At 41.1% G+C, this 18744-nt stretch overlaps 1 protein-coding gene across 7 annotated transcripts in view; it reads right to left on the bottom strand.

Annotated features, from left to right (window-relative positions):
- ABCC4 (ATP binding cassette subfamily C member 4) overlaps positions 1-18744 on the bottom strand; it is a 166134-nt gene that overhangs the window by 99432 nt on the left and 47958 nt on the right. For all 7 annotated transcript variants that reach the window (XR_006415474.1, XM_044437824.1, XM_044437822.1 and 4 more), the window contains 3 exons: positions 17554-17591; positions 16756-16856; positions 14790-14936 (listed from right to left, as the gene is read on the bottom strand). Coding sequence is in view for 6 of the 7 variants with exons in the window: in XM_044437824.1 (XP_044293759.1) it covers positions 14790-14936; positions 16756-16856; positions 17554-17591 (286 nt within the window). In the remaining variant the exon portion in view is untranslated. The remainder of the gene's footprint in view (positions 1-14789; positions 14937-16755; positions 16857-17553; positions 17592-18744) is intronic.

Genomic DNA, 18744 nt, shown 5'->3' with positions numbered 1-18744 from the left:
TCCCTGAGAAGAAGTTGTGCTAATGGCACACACATATCTGAGATCCATTTCCTCGCATGGTGAAGTTCATAAGGTGGCACCTGACTTAATATTGCGCTGCATTCACTTTTTCAGAACATCCAGTTCAACCGGTGCACATAAAAGGCTGGGATCTGTATGTGACGTGTCCAACTCTGCAAAACATCCTAGGGGTTCATGTTTGGGTGAGCCTGCTTAAGAGCCACGCTATATTCGACAGATTGCCGACATTTGCTTAGGTACACCTTACAAACATGCCAGGGCTGCTCCCGGTGGTCTGGGGCTGTATAATGCAGCCACCTTGCTTATTCTAACAAAGTTTGGGCTTGGTCAGTAATTTCTGGGAGACCACCCCAAGGTTCCATGAAAGCTATCTCAAATTCCATGATGACAGAAAGGTAAGGATATAAATATCTCAAATAAAAAGTAAGAACATATGCATGTCAATATGTATAACCGTAGTGCAATTAGCTCTGTTGTTTGTTTGTTTGTTTGTTTAAAAACCAAGTTTGGATAGGAAATAAGAAAGGCAACTTTTGCTCTCTGGAGTTCCCAACATGCATCTGACATATGGGTGGTAGAAGCCACCAGATGTTGGTGTGGTGAGTACAGTGCTGGACTTGGGGCTGGGATAGCTGGGTCCAGTACCCCTCAGCGGTGGGGCTGACTGGGTGACCTTGGACCAGTTACTCGCTCCCAGCCTAAACGCCCTCACAGGGTGGTTCTGAAAATGAAGAAGGACTGTAGGAGAACCGTGTAAGTGGCCTTGGGATGCTTGCAAAAGAAAACAAGCCGGTATGTATACGCAATGTAATAATAATAATTTCAGGGTTGGCGAGACAGCACAACCCCAGAAGAGGGCAAGGGTTAAGAACCTCTTCTTTCCTATTTCTCCACTGCAGAGTGTCATTTGCAAGGATTCTTTTTCAAGTAAGAAAAGGATCGACACATTACAATTATATAAATTCATGTGTAATCTAATGGTTGGCCTTCCATTATCGTCAAAAAGGTTCAATTTAAAACACAGAAAAATTTCTCTGTGTGAGGGAGAGAAAATAAAACATATAAATAGCCATATTTTTCTGAAGTAGGAAGGGCAGACTGAACATGAAAACATGTGTGTGCATATTAATAAAATACATTTCAGGAAAAAGACAGAGACGGCTTTTCTCCCACAAGTTTACTCCTCTCTTACAAAGACATCAGCCTCCGGCACTGAAACACTGTTCTACTTCATCATCAATCTACTGTTGGTTTTGTCATTATGAGATTTAATATTCTTTAGTGACCTACCTGGAAGAATTTCTTTTTGGTTATCTTTTCATAAAGTCTTTTGAAGCCTTTTGATTTATATTCCAATCATTTCCTAAATCATTTTGGGTTTTCTTCTCTAGTCAACAAACAATCAGAATAATTAATATCAATTGGCCTCTGGCTCAAAAAGCAAGCTTTGCTCACTAATCTGCACACAAAGACTTTCAGCCATATAAAAAAGATCTATCCATATTTTAGGAAAGCAGCTTAATCATCTTCCCATTTTCTTTTCAGTGATTTTAAATGTGGTCCCTGTGAATTCTCAACAGTGTACTCATAGCTCACAATGTATTCTCTTTCAGACTAACACAATATTGATTGTATTGTCATCCACAGCAATTTTTAACCATACAGTCTAAGGGATGAGGCAAGTTTCAGGTTTAGACAATTTGCTTCCCTAAAGCATAACTATGGAGACAAAATAGCTAAAACAGGAGCGCAGTGCCCATCTCCAAGTTAACCACACATTTTGAAAGGCAGCTGAGCAAACTTTATTCACATGCTTATCTATGCTCGTTTGCATTCACTAATCACCACAGGGTTAGATCAAGATTTCTGCACCTGGACACTCTGCTGAAAGAAAGAGTAGAAGGTGATTTCTCCAATTCCCTTTCAAGCCTCCTGTGGTCTCCAAGAAGCAGCACCTTCCAGAACTGTATGACAGCATGTTGTAGAGTTTGCAAAAGGAAGCAGGATTTAACCAAACTGTTTGCTGTGCATCCTTCAGCAGCAAATGGATCCCAGAACTTTCACTGAAAGCAAGAAGCCCATGAAAAGCTTATTTCTGGTCACAAAAGGACAAGTCTGACTCCAATCCAGAATATTTCAGTCACATTATTTTCTGGATCTACACACCATGAACATATCTTATTGGAGATAAAAATTCCACATTGTATAATCCAAAATGAAATATCCTTATGTTAAATAGCTTCCATCTCTTTTAGGGAAAGAACAATACTGTTCTGATTGGACTGATGTACAGTAGCAAAAACAATTCAGTCAAACATTGCAACATAAAAGAAGTCAATGCTCTTTAAGTTCATTTATGAAGATCAAGGAGAACAGGGCACCCTGGCATTGTTTGAAATGAATGTTGTTTGTTGATATAAATATCTAACATGGACCTCAATAAAAGGTAGGGACCAATAGTAAGCATTAATGTTATGTTGCTATTAAGACCTAAAGCCCTGTTACCAGTAAAGCATAAGCTAAAACTTTCTGATGGGACTGTTGTGAGGATAACATGGGATGACCCTGAGCTTCTTGGTGGAAGGCAGGATACACTATTCTGAATTATTAACAGCACCTCCTCTTAAGAGCACAAGAGCCATGCTGGATTAGTTCAAATGCCAATCTAGTCCAGCATTCTGTTCACAGTGGTCAACCATGAAAAGCACCCTCCCGGTGGCTGGCATGTAAAGATGTACCACCTCTGATGCAAGAGGCAATGGATAGCCATTATGACTAGCAGCCATTCTGTCAATTTGTCTAATCCCTTTAACACCATCCACATGGCTGGTTATCACTGCATTTTGCAGTAGCAGGCTCCACAGTTGAACTACACCACACTGGTTGGTTGTGGATAAACAAGGCAATGCACATTGCACATAGAGATCACAGCTCTTCAGCAAAACCTTGTATCTTTCCTCAGGCATCAAGAGTGTGACACCAAAACACCAGTACTTTCACTGACCGTACCTGAGGAGGAAGGGGGAAACGGCTGTGCCAACATTTTTGGAAAGAACCACACTTTTAGTGACTTAATGTCTAGTTTGGCCTAGAGTCACCCTAAGGAAATACTGCCCTCTAATCCTTCCAAAATGTTGCTGTCTTTCATGAACTTTGTCCAACCAAAGAAATCCACAAAGGTGGCAGACATGTGGTACATGGTGTTTTATATTCCTCGCTTTACAGCCTTTAAATAAAAACCAATTGCCATTTTTGTTTCTTTCACAGGTAGAACTTCTGCACAGTGGGAATCATTCCAGAGAGAGTAACGTGATGCATGGTGCATAAATTCCATTGGATGTGATGAAAGGTAATGTTTGTGCAGATAATCTGAGCGCCCTATTGTCCACTGTAAGTTCATGCATGTTTAGAGCTGGCCTCTGGCACAAGACTTTAGATCTCTACTGCCCTTTTATAGTCTCAGGTTATCATTCTTCTGTGCCTTCAAACAAAATGTTAGCATTTGTTACTATTCGCTTTCTTCTACATGTTTAATCATGTGTTTCTCTACCACCTGCTTAGCTCAGATGATGTATACGCCATCAAGCTGTTGAACAAGTATCTAATATTTAACTTTATACACAACCAAGGTGTTTAACAAATATCTAATATTCAGCATTTAAGTCAGGAAAGAGAGACATCGTAGATTAGAAGAACTAGGGAGCCACTAAAGCTTCAACAGGAATACTTGCAATTTTAAAAACTACAAAATTATATACATCAGGTGCAAGAACAATGGACGGCTTCAAGAAAATGCTTCAAGACCTGGAAACAGGTTTGAATCAAAACTGGAAAAGTCAGGAAAGGTAACCAAATCTTTCAATCAGTGCCACTCAGAAACACAAAATGTTGCAACTGATTGTGCAAACAGATAGTGAGAATAAGGACTCCAGCGCACCAGGAATACCACAACTACACATTCTTGGTGCAATGACTCAGGACTAAAATGTGCTACAAGTCAGCCAATGAGAAGCCTAGGAAGCCGCCTTCAATGTGGTCCTCTCCAACATTCACACGATCCCTGACTACCAGGAAGGCTGGAGGACACCCAGCTGGGGAAGGCGAGCTAGCACTTCCTCCCACTCACCACTCACCTCTGTTCTTGGGCTGCAAGCCTTTACGTTGCCAGCCTGAGCAACGGCAGACATGAAAATTAGTCTAATCTTCTTGTAGGAAGTGTTCTGGCTGTGTTCTCATGAAAGAGGAAGTCAGAAGTTCTGGGTTAATAAACCAAGGCATTCAGGATCAGTGTCCAGATACATGCAGCCTCCTTGTCCCTGTTTTGTTTAAGTAGGAAAATTCAGCACCGAAACACAATTTCCCACTATTTCCAAACAAAGAACTATGGCTAAGTGCTTCCAAACAAGAAAGGCTCAGAAGCCAACTGGGTTTATGAATCATGGTATGTTAGAAGCAGTTTGTTTGTTCCATTTGTATACCACCCAACAGCCAAGGCTCTCTGGGTGGTCAACACAAATGAATTTCCTGGTTAGCATGCAGTGGAAGGTGTAAAACAGCAGGAAAGGGGCTGCAGGAAGTACACACTACTCTTGCGTATCCTGGGTTATTAAGTCAGGTTAGCATGCTTAGTGTAACATGTGAACTGGGTTCACTTTATTATGAAGCCATCAGATACCCACCAAACGCACATCCGATGCACCAAATTATCCATGAAAAAATGTACAAAAGAGTTTCCTACCTGACAATATTTACTGCAACTAGCGGTAAAAGGGTGCAGTACTTAAGTAGGATGGAAAAGGGAAGGTGAGCAAGTTAATATGAGAGCAGTGGCTTCTCTTCCCACCATGCTGTTAAAATTATCAACATGTCTTCAGAAACCAACATCACACCACTATCCTAATCTCTGATCATTCAAAAGCAACGGCAAGGAAGAAAGGGGAAAGCTCCTCATGTTCAGAATTCAATGTGAATCTTACACATCTTTGAGAAACGTTTTACTGCTTCAAAACATGTTGCAGAAGCAGTTATTCAATGGCTACGTGTTCACAGTTCATCTCCTCTGCTCAGCATAAACTGAGACAACCAAAAGACTACTTTTTATGTTTCAAAACTGATACAGAAATAGCTCGGAAGGACATCTGACATCAGAGAATTTAAACTGGATTTAAATCCCATTGAGCGAGTATGACTCATCTCAGAGGTTTAAATTAGATTAGCTGCTACAAGTAGCAGGAATAAAAAAAGGGTGACTGCCTTTAGGAAAATTAAAAGGGCTTGCTTCTAGTGGTAGATGCAGCCGCTTTAAAAGAATCCGAGACTAAGCTCTTTGTCTCAGTTCCCTCTCCTTGCCAAACAGAAAACAAACAATTGCGGGACTTTCTGTGGTAGCCCCAAACGTTGCTTCAGCATACCATGTGAAATCGATCCACTGAATAAAAACATTATTTATAAACCAATTGAGGATCACAAGCTTTCAAGAAACCGAAGGCTTATTTTGTTGACAAACTCCTTCACCAAAAACTTCACACTCAACCACATTCAGCGGCTGGGAAGGAAAAAAATACTATCTCTTATTGTTGAATCATCTGGGAATATAAGCCAATAGCAAGAGCTATGCAGACAGTATGTGTCAGTGGCAGATTTTGTACGGTTCAGCCTTTGGCTCCCTAAACGGCTCCTTCTTTTCTTGCAGACGTACCACAGAAATACAACAAAATACAATAAGGATGGCTAGCATCACGACCCAGACTGAGGTTTTATGCAGATCTGCTTAAAGTGTTTGCACGAAAAAAGCAAATACACAGGCAGACTTGCACACGCTAGCCCAAGCCAGAAATGGCAACCCAACTCTGTGGAGATCCCATGGCTGCCCCATATGCTGCTTTTTAGAATATTATATTATTGTTTGGCCAGACACAGTTCCTGGGCATAAATGAATTTATCAAAAACCTTCAAAGGCCTTAAAAAGAATCATATCAGGGAATCCTGGTGAACCTATAAGGAGCAGATACAGGTGACATATACACATGCCAAATTTCAGGTATCTTCAGATAGTCACTCATTCGTAACTTTCTACAACTGTTCACAGATCTTGTTGGTTTCACCTGGATGGAGGGCCATTCCCTCCTGCTCAGAATCAAGCACCAGACTCAAAAACTATTGGGCAATGCAGGGAATATGGTGGCATGCCTATCAAGACAGATCTCCGTGACTCAGTCACAGCAAATGCCATCGATGGAAACACCACAGGATCATTCGACAACTGCAGGCACTAGATGAACTGTATGGTTGTAAAAATGGGCAGTACGTAAATGTAAGTTTGACTGTCTGTGCTTAACCCACATCCTAGCCAGCATTTTGAGGTGGCCATCCAGCTGGAATCAAGACAGTCACATATCTACTGTTTGAAGCACAGATGCCACAGAGGTTTAAAGCAGGGACAGAGAGCCAATTCTAGCACCCGTATTCCACCCGAGGCCCACCTTTGTCGCTGAAATTACCATAAACTCATTGACACAGGAAAAAAAGATGCATTCTCACCTTCAGTCAAGGAGTGTGCATCTTGTTTTGATGCACAATTGTCCTACCAGGAATACCAGGGAGAACAATTTTGCATTACACCAAGGTATAAGACTTGCAGACAATGCAGGAAACTTATTTTTAATCTATACTATTTCATTTGCAGCTTTTCAGTCCCCATAGAAACAAATCCTCCACACAACCAGGCTGCAGTATCTTGCAATAACCAGATTCACCATGAGAACAATATGGTTTGGAAAACCAGTTTAAATGAACCATTAAAGCTAACCCAGTTTTTTTAAAATGATTTCAGAAAATGTGTGCATACTGTAATGGATCAGGAGATTCTATATCCTGTATTTTGCTGTTTCACTTGACATAAAATATGCTCCATTAGAGTTTTTTTAATCGGGAGTAATAGGAGAACATTTTTCATCCAGCATTTGCAGTTTTCTAGTAGCATATTCTGGCTGTCACTACATTTTCTTAGGCCTTTTATTTACTTAATTTATACGTCTTTATTATTTTATTTATTTTATTATATTTAAGACTTTTTTATATCATCTACTACCATCCACATATTATTCATTTTACTCTTGGTGAACACCTCTGCAATGCGTGCATAAACACTCACAATTTACACTTCTCATCTACTGAATGTGTTGCTTGGATCTGAAATCTGAGAAATGCCAGTTTTATTTTAAAGCCATTCCCAGACCATTCTGAGCACAAAAATGCTTCGCAACTGTTACCTAATTTGCCAGGTGTTTGCAGTCTGGCAGAAGCCTAATTAATTCATCCAGATGCTGCAGTGGAGATTATCTGGGATCATCTGGGAAAAAGTATTCTGTGTATTGCAACAGCCACCATCAACTATTAATAACTTTTAATTGAAAGGGTCTTTGGTGCATTCCAACTCACAGCTGTCCCAATCACACAATTTGCAACCCTGCTTCTTTTGCAATGCTGTACTTCTCTCCATTTTTGGCTACTAGCATAAATGAACACTGAGCCAATGTTCTGATCAATATTTTGCTTGCATTGGTATTGCAGTGCCTTGGTAATGGCCCTGCAAATAAGGCTGCCAAATCAACTCTGCATGCCCAAAACCTAACCAAATTCTGCATTTGAATCTTAAAGGGCCAATTTCAGCCAGCAGTACATAAGAGGCCAGCTTGAAAACTTGGGTTCACATTTTAACAAGGAACCCTCCAAGCCCAACCCTAAGGGGATTTTCTATAACCAGTTTTCCAAAGATATGTTAAAGCTTCTGTAGAAGTTGGTGGGGTCATCCCTACTGCATATCCAAATCTGTATTCACCAATTTCTGAAACACTGGGTGCAATTTCTGCATTCGCAAGACAAAACAAACACATCCCACTAAGAAACTTGTGTAAAATCAGCAATCCATGCTAATCAGTCCTTGTGTCATTTGGGTAACACTGTCAAATTTGCAAATCGTGCCAGGCTTTGGGGGTCTGATTCCAGCTGATTTTGCACAAATTATCTCGCAACCCATGCTTTTCAAAGTCCGATTTGTTGGCCAATTTACACAAATTGCACTAGCAGCAGGTACTTCTCAGGGTCCAACCTGTGCAACTGGCCAATTTTATGCAAATTTCCTTAGCTCTGTGTGGACGTGCAAATAGTAGCACATGGAAGTTTGCAAACCAACTTGATCTGCACTATAGCGAGTTGCTGCCGAGAGAAAGCTGGTGAACCAGAATCTAGGACACCAGAACATGAAAACTGTCACCCCTGTTGTATTCCCCACACGGCCCTAGCAGGAGAGACCTGACATGCTTCCCAAAAGGAGAAAAGTGCCAGGAGCTGGCACACTTATTTCCCACCAGCCACGTCCTATCTTGCCCGGCACTTTGGAAGCAGCAGTTCCTCCACAGCGGGTTTCCCTTGCTCTGCCCCCACAGAACAGCTTTGTTTGCCTGTTTAAAACTGAGAAAGCTACGTAGCCAGTTGTCAGAGTTCTGTGCTGCTGAATCCACATGCAGAGGACTGTATGTCTAAATGCGTCTCCTCTGTGCAATTTTCCCTGCATGAACAGGAAAAAAGCCAGCCCTTCAATCAAGCCGTATTTTTGGTGCTTTGGAGTAAAGATTAATTTGACTATGCTAATAGATAATATATGTACACAAGCCCTTAGTGTAATATTTACTATTCTTAGCCTCCTCCTACAGCTTTATAAAGGTTGCTAACAGAATCTCAAGAGTTATAATCAAATAGGTGCATGTGTAAGTAAGGCTATTTAAACTTGTATCAAAAGCTATTATGATACTAATAGCTGTAAAAGAGCAACTCCCATAAAAATAATTCAATATCACACCCTGATAAGGCTTAAAGTACACAGAACTATTGTTATATGAAAAAGCATTTAAGGTGTTGTTTTCCCTTTAAACATGTGGTAGCCAAACAGGTTTAATTACCACACCTCTTACTTCCAGCCAACTAACTGCTCCTTGCAAACACCCATAAATAATATTCAGAGTGTTGTGTGATTGTTCAGGGTCTCTTTGACTGAAGCGACTCAATTGTGTTCTCCGTCTTCTCAAGCTACTGCTGCTCTTGGGATATTTTTAATTAATATCTTTCCATTTTAATTAAACCCGTTAATTAATGGAGCCAGAAGGAATTGAGTTTATTATTTTAGGCAATAACTAAACCTGGAATAAATGTATTTTCCTAAAATTATCCAACTCAGACTAGCTTGATGTAAAAATGATCCCCAACCTACAAGACCTTAGAACTATGAACTGAGAAAGAGAGAGAGATGCAGGGTTCTTCCTCCAATATATTCATCGGGACCATTTTACACCTATCTTATTCACAAGTTATAGATACTAAAATCCATTTGTTTCCGAAAATGACAGGCTAAGTAATTCACCGTAGGCAGATAGTGCTGGCACTTCTGGGATTGCACCCAAGTGCTTACTGATGTCAACAACGAATGACAACTCCAATGAAATATTTTTGCATGAACCTTTGGTTCCCTGTAAATACCCTGAATGATCTGTCAGAAATATTACCTGCTAAAAAATTAAAGGCCTTCAGACCCGTATTTCTTGTTTAAACATGCTGCTAGTCGATCAAAATCGCTTGTGTGAACAAGAACAAATTAATGAACCCTATCAAGAGCGGTCTTACTATTCAGCTGAGTGAATAGTAATTTAACATCACCCTGCTATCACTGTATTAATTTTCAGCATGCCGAAATAACACACACATTCAGTGCTTTACAGGTTTTCAGAGAACTATCCTCTGGGTCTTATTTCCTTACATACATTGACTTCCAGGAATTACTGGAACAATCCACTGGGAAGATTTCCTATGTAAACCCAGTTGAAATAAATTGATTTTAACGGAACTTGCACAGGAAAACAGCATTCAGGTGGGTTGGGTCTGTAGGCTTTACTAAACAAAAACAAGCAAAACAGATCCTAGAATGGCATAACATAGGAATTTGAACAGTCACCATTCTATGAAAGCAATAATATTTAAGTATTTTAAAGCCCTGTGCATATGTATGCCTGTCTCTCCTGGGGTTTGGGTGAACCTATGAAGCTGAGATAGATCAAATGCAATCAGCGGTCCATCTGTCTGAATGCTATCCTACTGTTACGATTAGCAGCTCTCCACTGTCTAAGGCAGAGGTCTTGCTTTCTCTTACTACCAGAGAGTCTTACATACAAAATAATGGAAGTCAGTCCTCAGAAGTTGGATCTAAACTGTGCCTACCTCCATGCCTATTCAATATTTAGCCCAAGTTCTTGTCCAGATCTAGATGTGAACACCACCTACGGGGCTGCCATTACACAGGGTTTTCCTGTGCTTGGCCTTACAGGCTGGCGTGAAACCAACTCAAGTACTACATGTGGACTACTGGTAGTCAGGCCAGCATCAGGTCCATAAACTCCCACTATAGGATATTTAACATGAATTCAAATTATCCACGAAGAAGCAAGAGCTGCAGAGGGATTCTACTGACAGCCCAAACCAACTGACATGCAAAACAAGAGAAAAAACAGCACTCACAGCTCAATCTTATACATGTTGACTTGAAAGCAAGTCCCACTGAGTTCAATGGGACTAACTCCCCCTGGGCTCAGAATTACAGCCTACTTTTTCTACCTTCGCTAATCAGTAATCAGAAAATATAAAGTGCAACGGCAGACGCTTCTTGGCTGACAGGCAGGCGGCTTAGGTTAAGAAGGTGCCAAGAGAATGTTTTACTTGCATATGATGAATGCCATAAAACCACATTCCCGGTGGCTTAATATATAACCTGAAGAATTGCTACTTACAGTCCTCAAAACATGACACTAAAAATAGTCAAAAGAAATCTTTGCCTCCCTCCATCCCCACCCCTCTACAAAGAATTAGTGGTAGAGCAAGGACCAGATAAAATAGCTCATGCTGCCCTCTTGTGCTCGACTCACAGAAAGCTTTGAAAACATGCTGGAAGCCACATTTACTGGTATTTAAGTGAACAGAAAGCAATGTTACACTGGCCATATCTTCGATTCATGCGGCATTTCATTGATTGACTGACTGACTGACCAACCAGCTAGTGGAACATGGAAATGTTATGACTTTTTTGCCAAAATGTCAGGCATCTGCATGGATTAATGTGGCTGTAACGCCCAACTGTGATTTGCCTATGGCATTAATACTCCCATCATGAAAATCCACTTCCATTTGGATTGACTAGCTATCCATAAAGCTGCTAGTTATCTACTAGCTATTTGGTCTGACTGCTATCTATCAAGCACTAGGCAAAAACATTTTATGTAGCCAATCATTTTAAGAGATTTTATTAATTTAATCAAGAAAACTTGAAGGATTTCCCCCCTGTGGTTCTCTTGGTTTCCCATCTGTTGTTGTTTTTGTATTTGTTTTATGTTCTACCCCACCCTTAAATTTGATATGATAAAGGACGGTAGCAAAAGTTTTTAGTTAAAAAGGATCTGCAGTGGAACCTTGGTTTAGTTTGCCCACACAATCACTGGGCTCTGGGGGGACACCAGCCAGAGCTGCTTATGCCTAAGAAGATGCCTAAGAAGTGGCACAAACTGCCTTGAGCCAGCACAAAGAAAACCACAGTCCACAGACAAGGCTGATGCAAAGAACAGACACATTTTGTCACGGCTTACTAAGCAGCTGTAATTTGTGCTCTCCACTAACTCTTCCCCTTCTTCCACGTGTTCCACACCACTCAATGTGCAGAAGCAGGTGCCCTTCATATTGGGATGAGCGCTGGAGCTGATAAAGATGCTCCCACGGGTTCATTCTGCTTCAGTGCTCAGCGCAACAGAGAGCATCTTCCCAACCCCTCTTCAGCACGGAGGGCAGAAAATTCTGCCAGCTGCGTAGCTTGGCATAATCTGAGAGATCTCCCACAGTAAAAACCCTGCATACAATTGTATTATTCTGCCTCAACAGAGGCAGAATATACAAGTAAGGTTGCAACCATAATTTGCAAATTTGCGTCAATCTATCATTTCAAATCCTGGTTTGCAGACAACCCTTAACCAGACTTTAACACTTAAACATGGTTAAGAAAAGTCAAACCATCCTTAAGCATGCATGTGTATAAGGAAAAAAGGCCCTGTGTGGGGAAGAAATGTGTCCATGCTCACTATAATTTATTTTATATGCATGTTAAATCTTTGGGTTGTGAACTGAATTGTTAGTCTTGTGCTCTGAGCTGCCTGAATAGCTCATTTAAAATTTTTATTTCGGTATGCATCTATTTGGGCAGCTGATTAACATTTTCAAACAAGCAAAAGGGATTTAATTAGCCATGTTCAACATGATGTTGTGAGGTCTGTTTTTTAAAGAATTCATTCAGAATACATCTAGAGTCCTATTTGGTGTTAGCGGTTCACTTCCCCTACCTCTTTTCCAAAACGACTTAACTGCAAACCGCATCCCCCAAACTACCACTTGTCTCTTCAGTTCCCAGCTGGTTGAAGGAAGGCCAACCCTGACTGCCACAATGCAAAAAGTCTAGCACCCTGAGAGAAGACACGCATGTGCCGTTTGTATTTGTGTAGTTTTGTGTGTGTATGACAGAGGGATCCATTTTTCCCATTTCCATGAAAATACAACTTAACTTTCCTTTCCAACCTTACAAGACCATGCTAAAAATCTGGATACTTCAATTGGTGCAGAATAGAGCTGCCAGGTTGCTGACAGGGACTGGGCGTTGTGCTCATATAACCCCAGTTCTCCGTCAGCTCCACTGGCTCCCGATTGAAGTCCGGGCCCAATTCAAGGTGTTGGTTATGACCTATAAAGCCCTGAATGGCTTGGGCCCTGGTTATTTAAAGGAACGCTTATGTCCATATATGCCCTCCCGCCCCTTGAGATCTGCAGGAGAGGCCCTTCTCCCGGAACCCTCCGTGAAAGAAATTAGGAGGTTAGGTACTCGGAGGAGGGCTTTCTCTGCGGTGGCGCCCCATCTATGGAATGCGCTCCCCAGAGAGGTCCTCCTGGCGCCGTCGTTATTTGTTTTTCGGCGCCAGGGTAAGACCTTTTTATTTAAATCTCATTTTAACTGTTAATTATTTATTAACTAGGGGTTTTTTTTATTAGCCGAGAATGCACTGGGGGGTGTTATTTATTGTATAATTTAGTATTTATTTATTTTATTACTTCTGTATTTATTTATGTGTTGTGAGCCGTCCCAAGGCTTTGTTGTGATGGGGCGGCATAGAAATGTTTTAAATAAATAAATAAACAAACAAACAAAAATAAACCATACATGGCAAGGTCTTCCATGTTTCCTTAAACAAAAGCAGTGGGCACGGGACTGGTAAAGGCAGGGGAGCTTCTGCCGAGCAACTGCATCATTTCTTAAGTACACCAACTGACTGGCTAATGGCATATTTCAGCCTTTCCCAGCCTGGTACCTTCCAGATATTTTGAGCTACAATGTTTGACTATTGGCCGTACTTCTGGGAGCTGACTGGAACTGTAGTCCAAAACACTTATAGGGCGCCAGGTTGGGGAAAGTCGAATATCTAGTTCGCCATTCCAGGCTAACAATGCTATTGTCAAAACTGGTTCCCTACACTTAGTTGTTTAGTTTTTCAGAACTCTATCACATTACTATTGCTGGTGACACATGATCAGTTCAAACCAAGTTTGTCTGGCTCTCAGGAAGATAATTTTCCAGCCAGTGTGGAATGGTTAACTTATTTTAATTTGAAATAATGTTGTATGCCATCCAGAGACAAAAGTAATGGATGGCATACAAAACTGATAGATAGATAAATAAATAATACAGGATACATACATAAAAAAGAGACAAATCACAGTATTTACCACAAAGTCACAGAAAAGACAGACTACCCTCAGAATCTCACAGGTTTCTATAAAATATGAGTGCAATCAGCTTCATACCATTGCAGCTGTTTTGGCAGCAGGAAGGCAAAGACGGACACTTCAGATAATCATCTCTACTATAATTGTAAATAACAGGCATATTTATTTTGCAAGTCTGAGCAGGGTTCCTGTCCCAAAAAGAGGGTTAAATACATAAAATTGTGTTCCCATATCAGTCCTACTTAAAGTAGGCCTATTGAAATGAATGGAACCAGCATCCTTACTCTGCACACTTTCAAAGATGGACAGTTAAATAGTGAGAAATACTTTCTAACAGGGTCAGACAACCCTCAAAGGGGGCCATGACATGAACTAAAGCCCAGGGCAGGTGCAAAGCTCATATGTGTGATGCACGGAGACCATGGAGAAGATTACTACTTTAACTCCCATCCTGTTCTGCTAAGGAATTCACTGAAACCTGACAAGTGTGAGTGAATATCCTTGTCATTTCCACTGCAATCCTATAGATGTCTGCTTAGTAGACACGACTGATTTCCACTGAACCTGCTCCCAGGAAAGTAAGAATAAGCACCCTCCAAATCTTGTTGCGCTTAATGCTACCTTGATGTATTGAATCCAGGAACAGACATTCAGGTGCAACAGCTCAAATAATCACTGATGAAAAAAATGCACTCTCCATCTGTCTAGATATGCAAGGTCAACACTAACTTTGAGTTATGCAGAGCCAGATTGTTCAAGAATCACAGGTTAGCTGCATCAGAAAGACTCCATTTTGATATTCTGCAGGAGCAGATAAACTTTTTAAACAGATAAAAAGTTTTAACTGATAAATGTTTTAATATATATGTATCACATCGGCTGCTACTGTACAGCTGATTGCAACTTACCTATAGGATTTGTGTCAAAAAACACCACTGGAGCCTTCAAAATTGACTGAAACATGTTGTTGTGCAAATTCTGAGAAGCATTAACCAGAACGTGAAATATCAGTAAACTTCTCAGTAGGCTGAATAGTATTGCAGCCACAGTTAAACCTGGAAAAAAATGAAGTATCATGAAATATAATCTATTTATTCCAATGGGAATGTCAGATGACAGTCATATCCATTTTGGATTAAAATAATGCATCACAGAAATAGTGATTACATGCTGACAGAACACAGAAACAGAGTATCATTTAACCAAAATGGTGGACAAAGAACTCATCTAGGACAGTGGTTCTCAAATTGCTTATCAGAGATTTCTCAGAAAATCTAATATTGTGGAAAATGTTCCTGAAAGATAAATTGTCCACTCATCTGTCCTTCAGGAAGTACACCTGCATAAACATGCTGGGTATGTAAAGTGCACACTCCAAAGCCGATGGATAATAAAGACACATAAATGCATCTCAGCTCTTCTTTAAGAAAGGGGAATGATGAAAGGAAGAGGTTTCTTAACTATGCACACGATAAAAGTCCTCAAAAAGCCCTGGAAAACTGAACTCAGAGCGGGATTAAAGGTGGTGGTTCAGGGAAGGGGGGGGGAGTGGGGACACCAAAATACACAATATCCTGGTAAAATTCTAGCTTCTTTTCCTGCTCTATGAAATACAGTGGCTCCTTGGCTCATGAACTTAATCCGTTCCAGGAATCTGGTCATGACCCAAATAGGTTGTGAGCCAAGTCAAATTTCCCCATAAGGTTCAATGTAAATAAGGTTAATCCGTTCTGCAACTATTTTTTTTTTACTCACAAAAATTTGAAGCAAAGTGACAAAGAACAACAAAGATTGCGGCCATCTCCCCCCCAACCCAGAGATCGTGCAGGTGTGTGGGGGAGGTGGGAGCGCTTGGGCAGGGAACAGGGGTGCAATTGCAGCTATCTCCCCCCCAGCACAAACGTGGCCATTTCTCCCCCCCACAATGCAGGGAAGGCAGGCACATTCGCGATTGTCACCTGATGCAGAGTTCGAGACCTGTGGCAAAATTTTTATGAAATTTCTGTTCGCGACCCGATTTGGTCATGAACTGAGGCGTTCGTGAGCCGAGGGACCACTGTAGTTCAGCTAGATAGCCAAAAATGAAGAGTAATAGGGGGCCGTAGATCCTGAAAGATGTTGCTCCATCACTATTCCCACTTTTTTTCAGATATTCTGAGTTCAGAGGCTTATGAGCATTGAGACAGAACCTCCCCTGTTACTCCAGTTTTTATGCACATATTTTTCATGCTGCACTTTTAATCTATTAATACAGCTCTGGAGATAAATTATATTCTTGTATACTATGCAATGCAGATTTTTGCTTTGCAGATAGTTAATTTGCTATATGACTTGGGAAAAAATGCACCTATGGGTGGGTTTTTTTTTTTAATTTACAGGATGGTCTTTTCATATAAAAAGGAAACCAAGTGCAACTTCTAATCCTCCTGCTCATCCATACTAAAAAAAAAAAAAAAACCTTCTTCTAAAAATTCTTAATTTGTCTAAATGTTCAAGTCAGGAGACAAGGTAGAACATAGCTAATCTGCAAAAACAAAACTAATTCATTGTGGGAAAAGAAAACCTTTTGGACCAATTGCTATTTAGCGAGCATCTTGCCAGCTGGACCCATCAACGTGATGATGAGGATGATGGTTACAGTACATTTATATCCCGTCTTTTGCTTCTTGAACGGAACCCAAGGCAGTTTGCCTAGTTCTTCTCCCTTTCCCCGTTGCAAACTAACAAGAGCCTGCGAGGTAGGTTAGGCCGGGAGTCACTGATGGGTCAAAATAACCCAGCCAGATTTCTGGCCAAATGGGGACTAGAACCCAGAACTCCAAGTTCCAGCACATCACTCTGTGCACTACACCACACATTTTTAAAGCTCTTTACCTGCATACATTCCTAAATACCAGTCCAGGTCAAGAGCCTCCGTCACATTCTTCTCCGTATTTCCCTCTGCAGTGACATTCAGCTTCATTTGCTCATCAGCCCTGTATAAATATCACGGAGAGTGGCAAGGAAAGGATTCAGATTTGCTTTTCAGTATGTAAGAGAACAGCTGCTGGATTTAATCACTGATCCAGCCGGTCCAGCATCCCAGGGTGCCAGCAAGATACTTCCAGGAAAACCACCACCCAAGCATGCAAGTAAAAGTCACCCGGTGTCCATCCCTACCACAACCTTCTGCACCTGCGCCCCTCCAGGTGTGCTGCGCTGCAGCTTCCAGAATCCAATGGAACCAACCACACGATGACCTAGCGAGGTCCTTGGCTCTCCCACCCTGGAGGTATTCAAAGGGCAGCTGGACAGCCATCTGTCCGGGATGCTTTAACTGGAGTCCAGCACTGAGCAGGAGGTCGGGCTCAATGGCCTTACAGGACCCTTCCAAATCTACTATCCTCTGATTCTGTGATCCCCAGACAGCAGGGCCAAGCACATGAAAATAAGTTTTTCTAAGATGTTCTGCTCTGGGAACATGGGAAGGGGAGCTAGATTTTTTTCTAAAAATCCAAAGGTGTGGTCACTCAAAGCAATATGTTAACAGGGGGAGTCACAAGAACCCCCTTTGAAAGCATGAAGCATGCTCTTTCCTGCTGTCTCAGAAGGACTTCCAGATTCTACACTCCCTTAGAGAACTCCCATTTTAAAGTGATCCACTGAATGATACAAAAAGAACGAATAGCTTACCAGTAAGAAAGCCACCAGTCCTGAAGCACATAGGCAACCTTAACAAAGTGAAACAAAGGCTTTTCAGTTTTGTTTTAAACCATTCCCCAGTTTCAACTGTCAAGCCATTTCACCCATTGTACACTGCCTTTGGGGCCTTTTTCTGGCCAAAAGGAAGTATAGCAAATGTTTTCAATAACTATAAACAAGAAAACAGACTAGGAAATGTGCCAAAAAGTGCAAGTATTTTTTCTCGAGAAGCATTAAAAAAAAGAGGGGGGAATGGGCAGAAAAAAAGAAAGAATGCAGGACACAGGAATCTGAGCAGCAGCCTTCCCCAACCCAGTGCCCTCCAGATTTGTGAGGCTCTGGGAGTTGAAGACCAATGCAACGAAAAGACACCGAGTTGGAGAAAGCTGCCATATACAGGATCAGCGGCACCTTCTTATAAATATCCCAGGCTTCTAAATAGCCCTTTGCCTGTCTTGGCAATAAGAGGCATTACTGTGCCATTTTCCAGGGGAGGTTACAAAAGCTTCTTTTTTTTATTTTTAGAAAGCAACGGACTGACATGGAGTTCTGCAGCAAGACCAAGTCAGAAGTACAAATGTATGGCCAGGCCAAACAAAGTTCTGAGTTACACCCGAGGAGAAAGTGTGTAACTCACATTCACACACTGCACTATAAACATGAACAAGAATTGAAAGCCTGAATCACCTGTTTCTTAGCACACTGAAATCTGGGAAACTGCTGTATTGGATGGGTCTACCCTTATGCAAATATTATTTATGTATTCATTATACCATGTTTCTCTGTTGAGCAAAGAACAGTAAAGCATTCAGGGCAACTTACAAAAGCATGATAAAACACCTGAATAAAGCACAAGATGGAGTTAAAGGTAAGCATAACTTTCAGATAAAGTTTGAACTCATGAAAGTCAGTGTGCCTAACACTGAAAGTGTAGCAAAGCTGGGGCCAGGCAGGCCTCTTTTAGGAAAAAAAATCCACGAATGGGGCATGTGGTTGGCATCTGGGCAACCTCAAGTCGGTACCTCTTAAGATGACCTCAAAGCACAAGCAGTTTGGTCGGTATCTGGATTCCAAGTCGTATATTCCATTATATATAAAACTATTCAGCTTGGTGAAGTCCTATTTAAATTACTCAGACTAAATAAGCCTCTAGCTCATTTATAATCTGAGCAATTTCATTCA

The sequence above is a fragment of the Varanus komodoensis genome, unplaced genomic scaffold (assembly GCF_004798865.1).
Source record: "Varanus komodoensis strain SLA01 unplaced genomic scaffold, ASM479886v1 scaffold31, whole genome shotgun sequence".
In the NCBI taxonomy this organism is placed as follows: Eukaryota; Metazoa; Chordata; class Lepidosauria; order Squamata; family Varanidae; genus Varanus; species Varanus komodoensis.
This window is presented reverse-complemented; position numbering and strand designations above follow the sequence as displayed.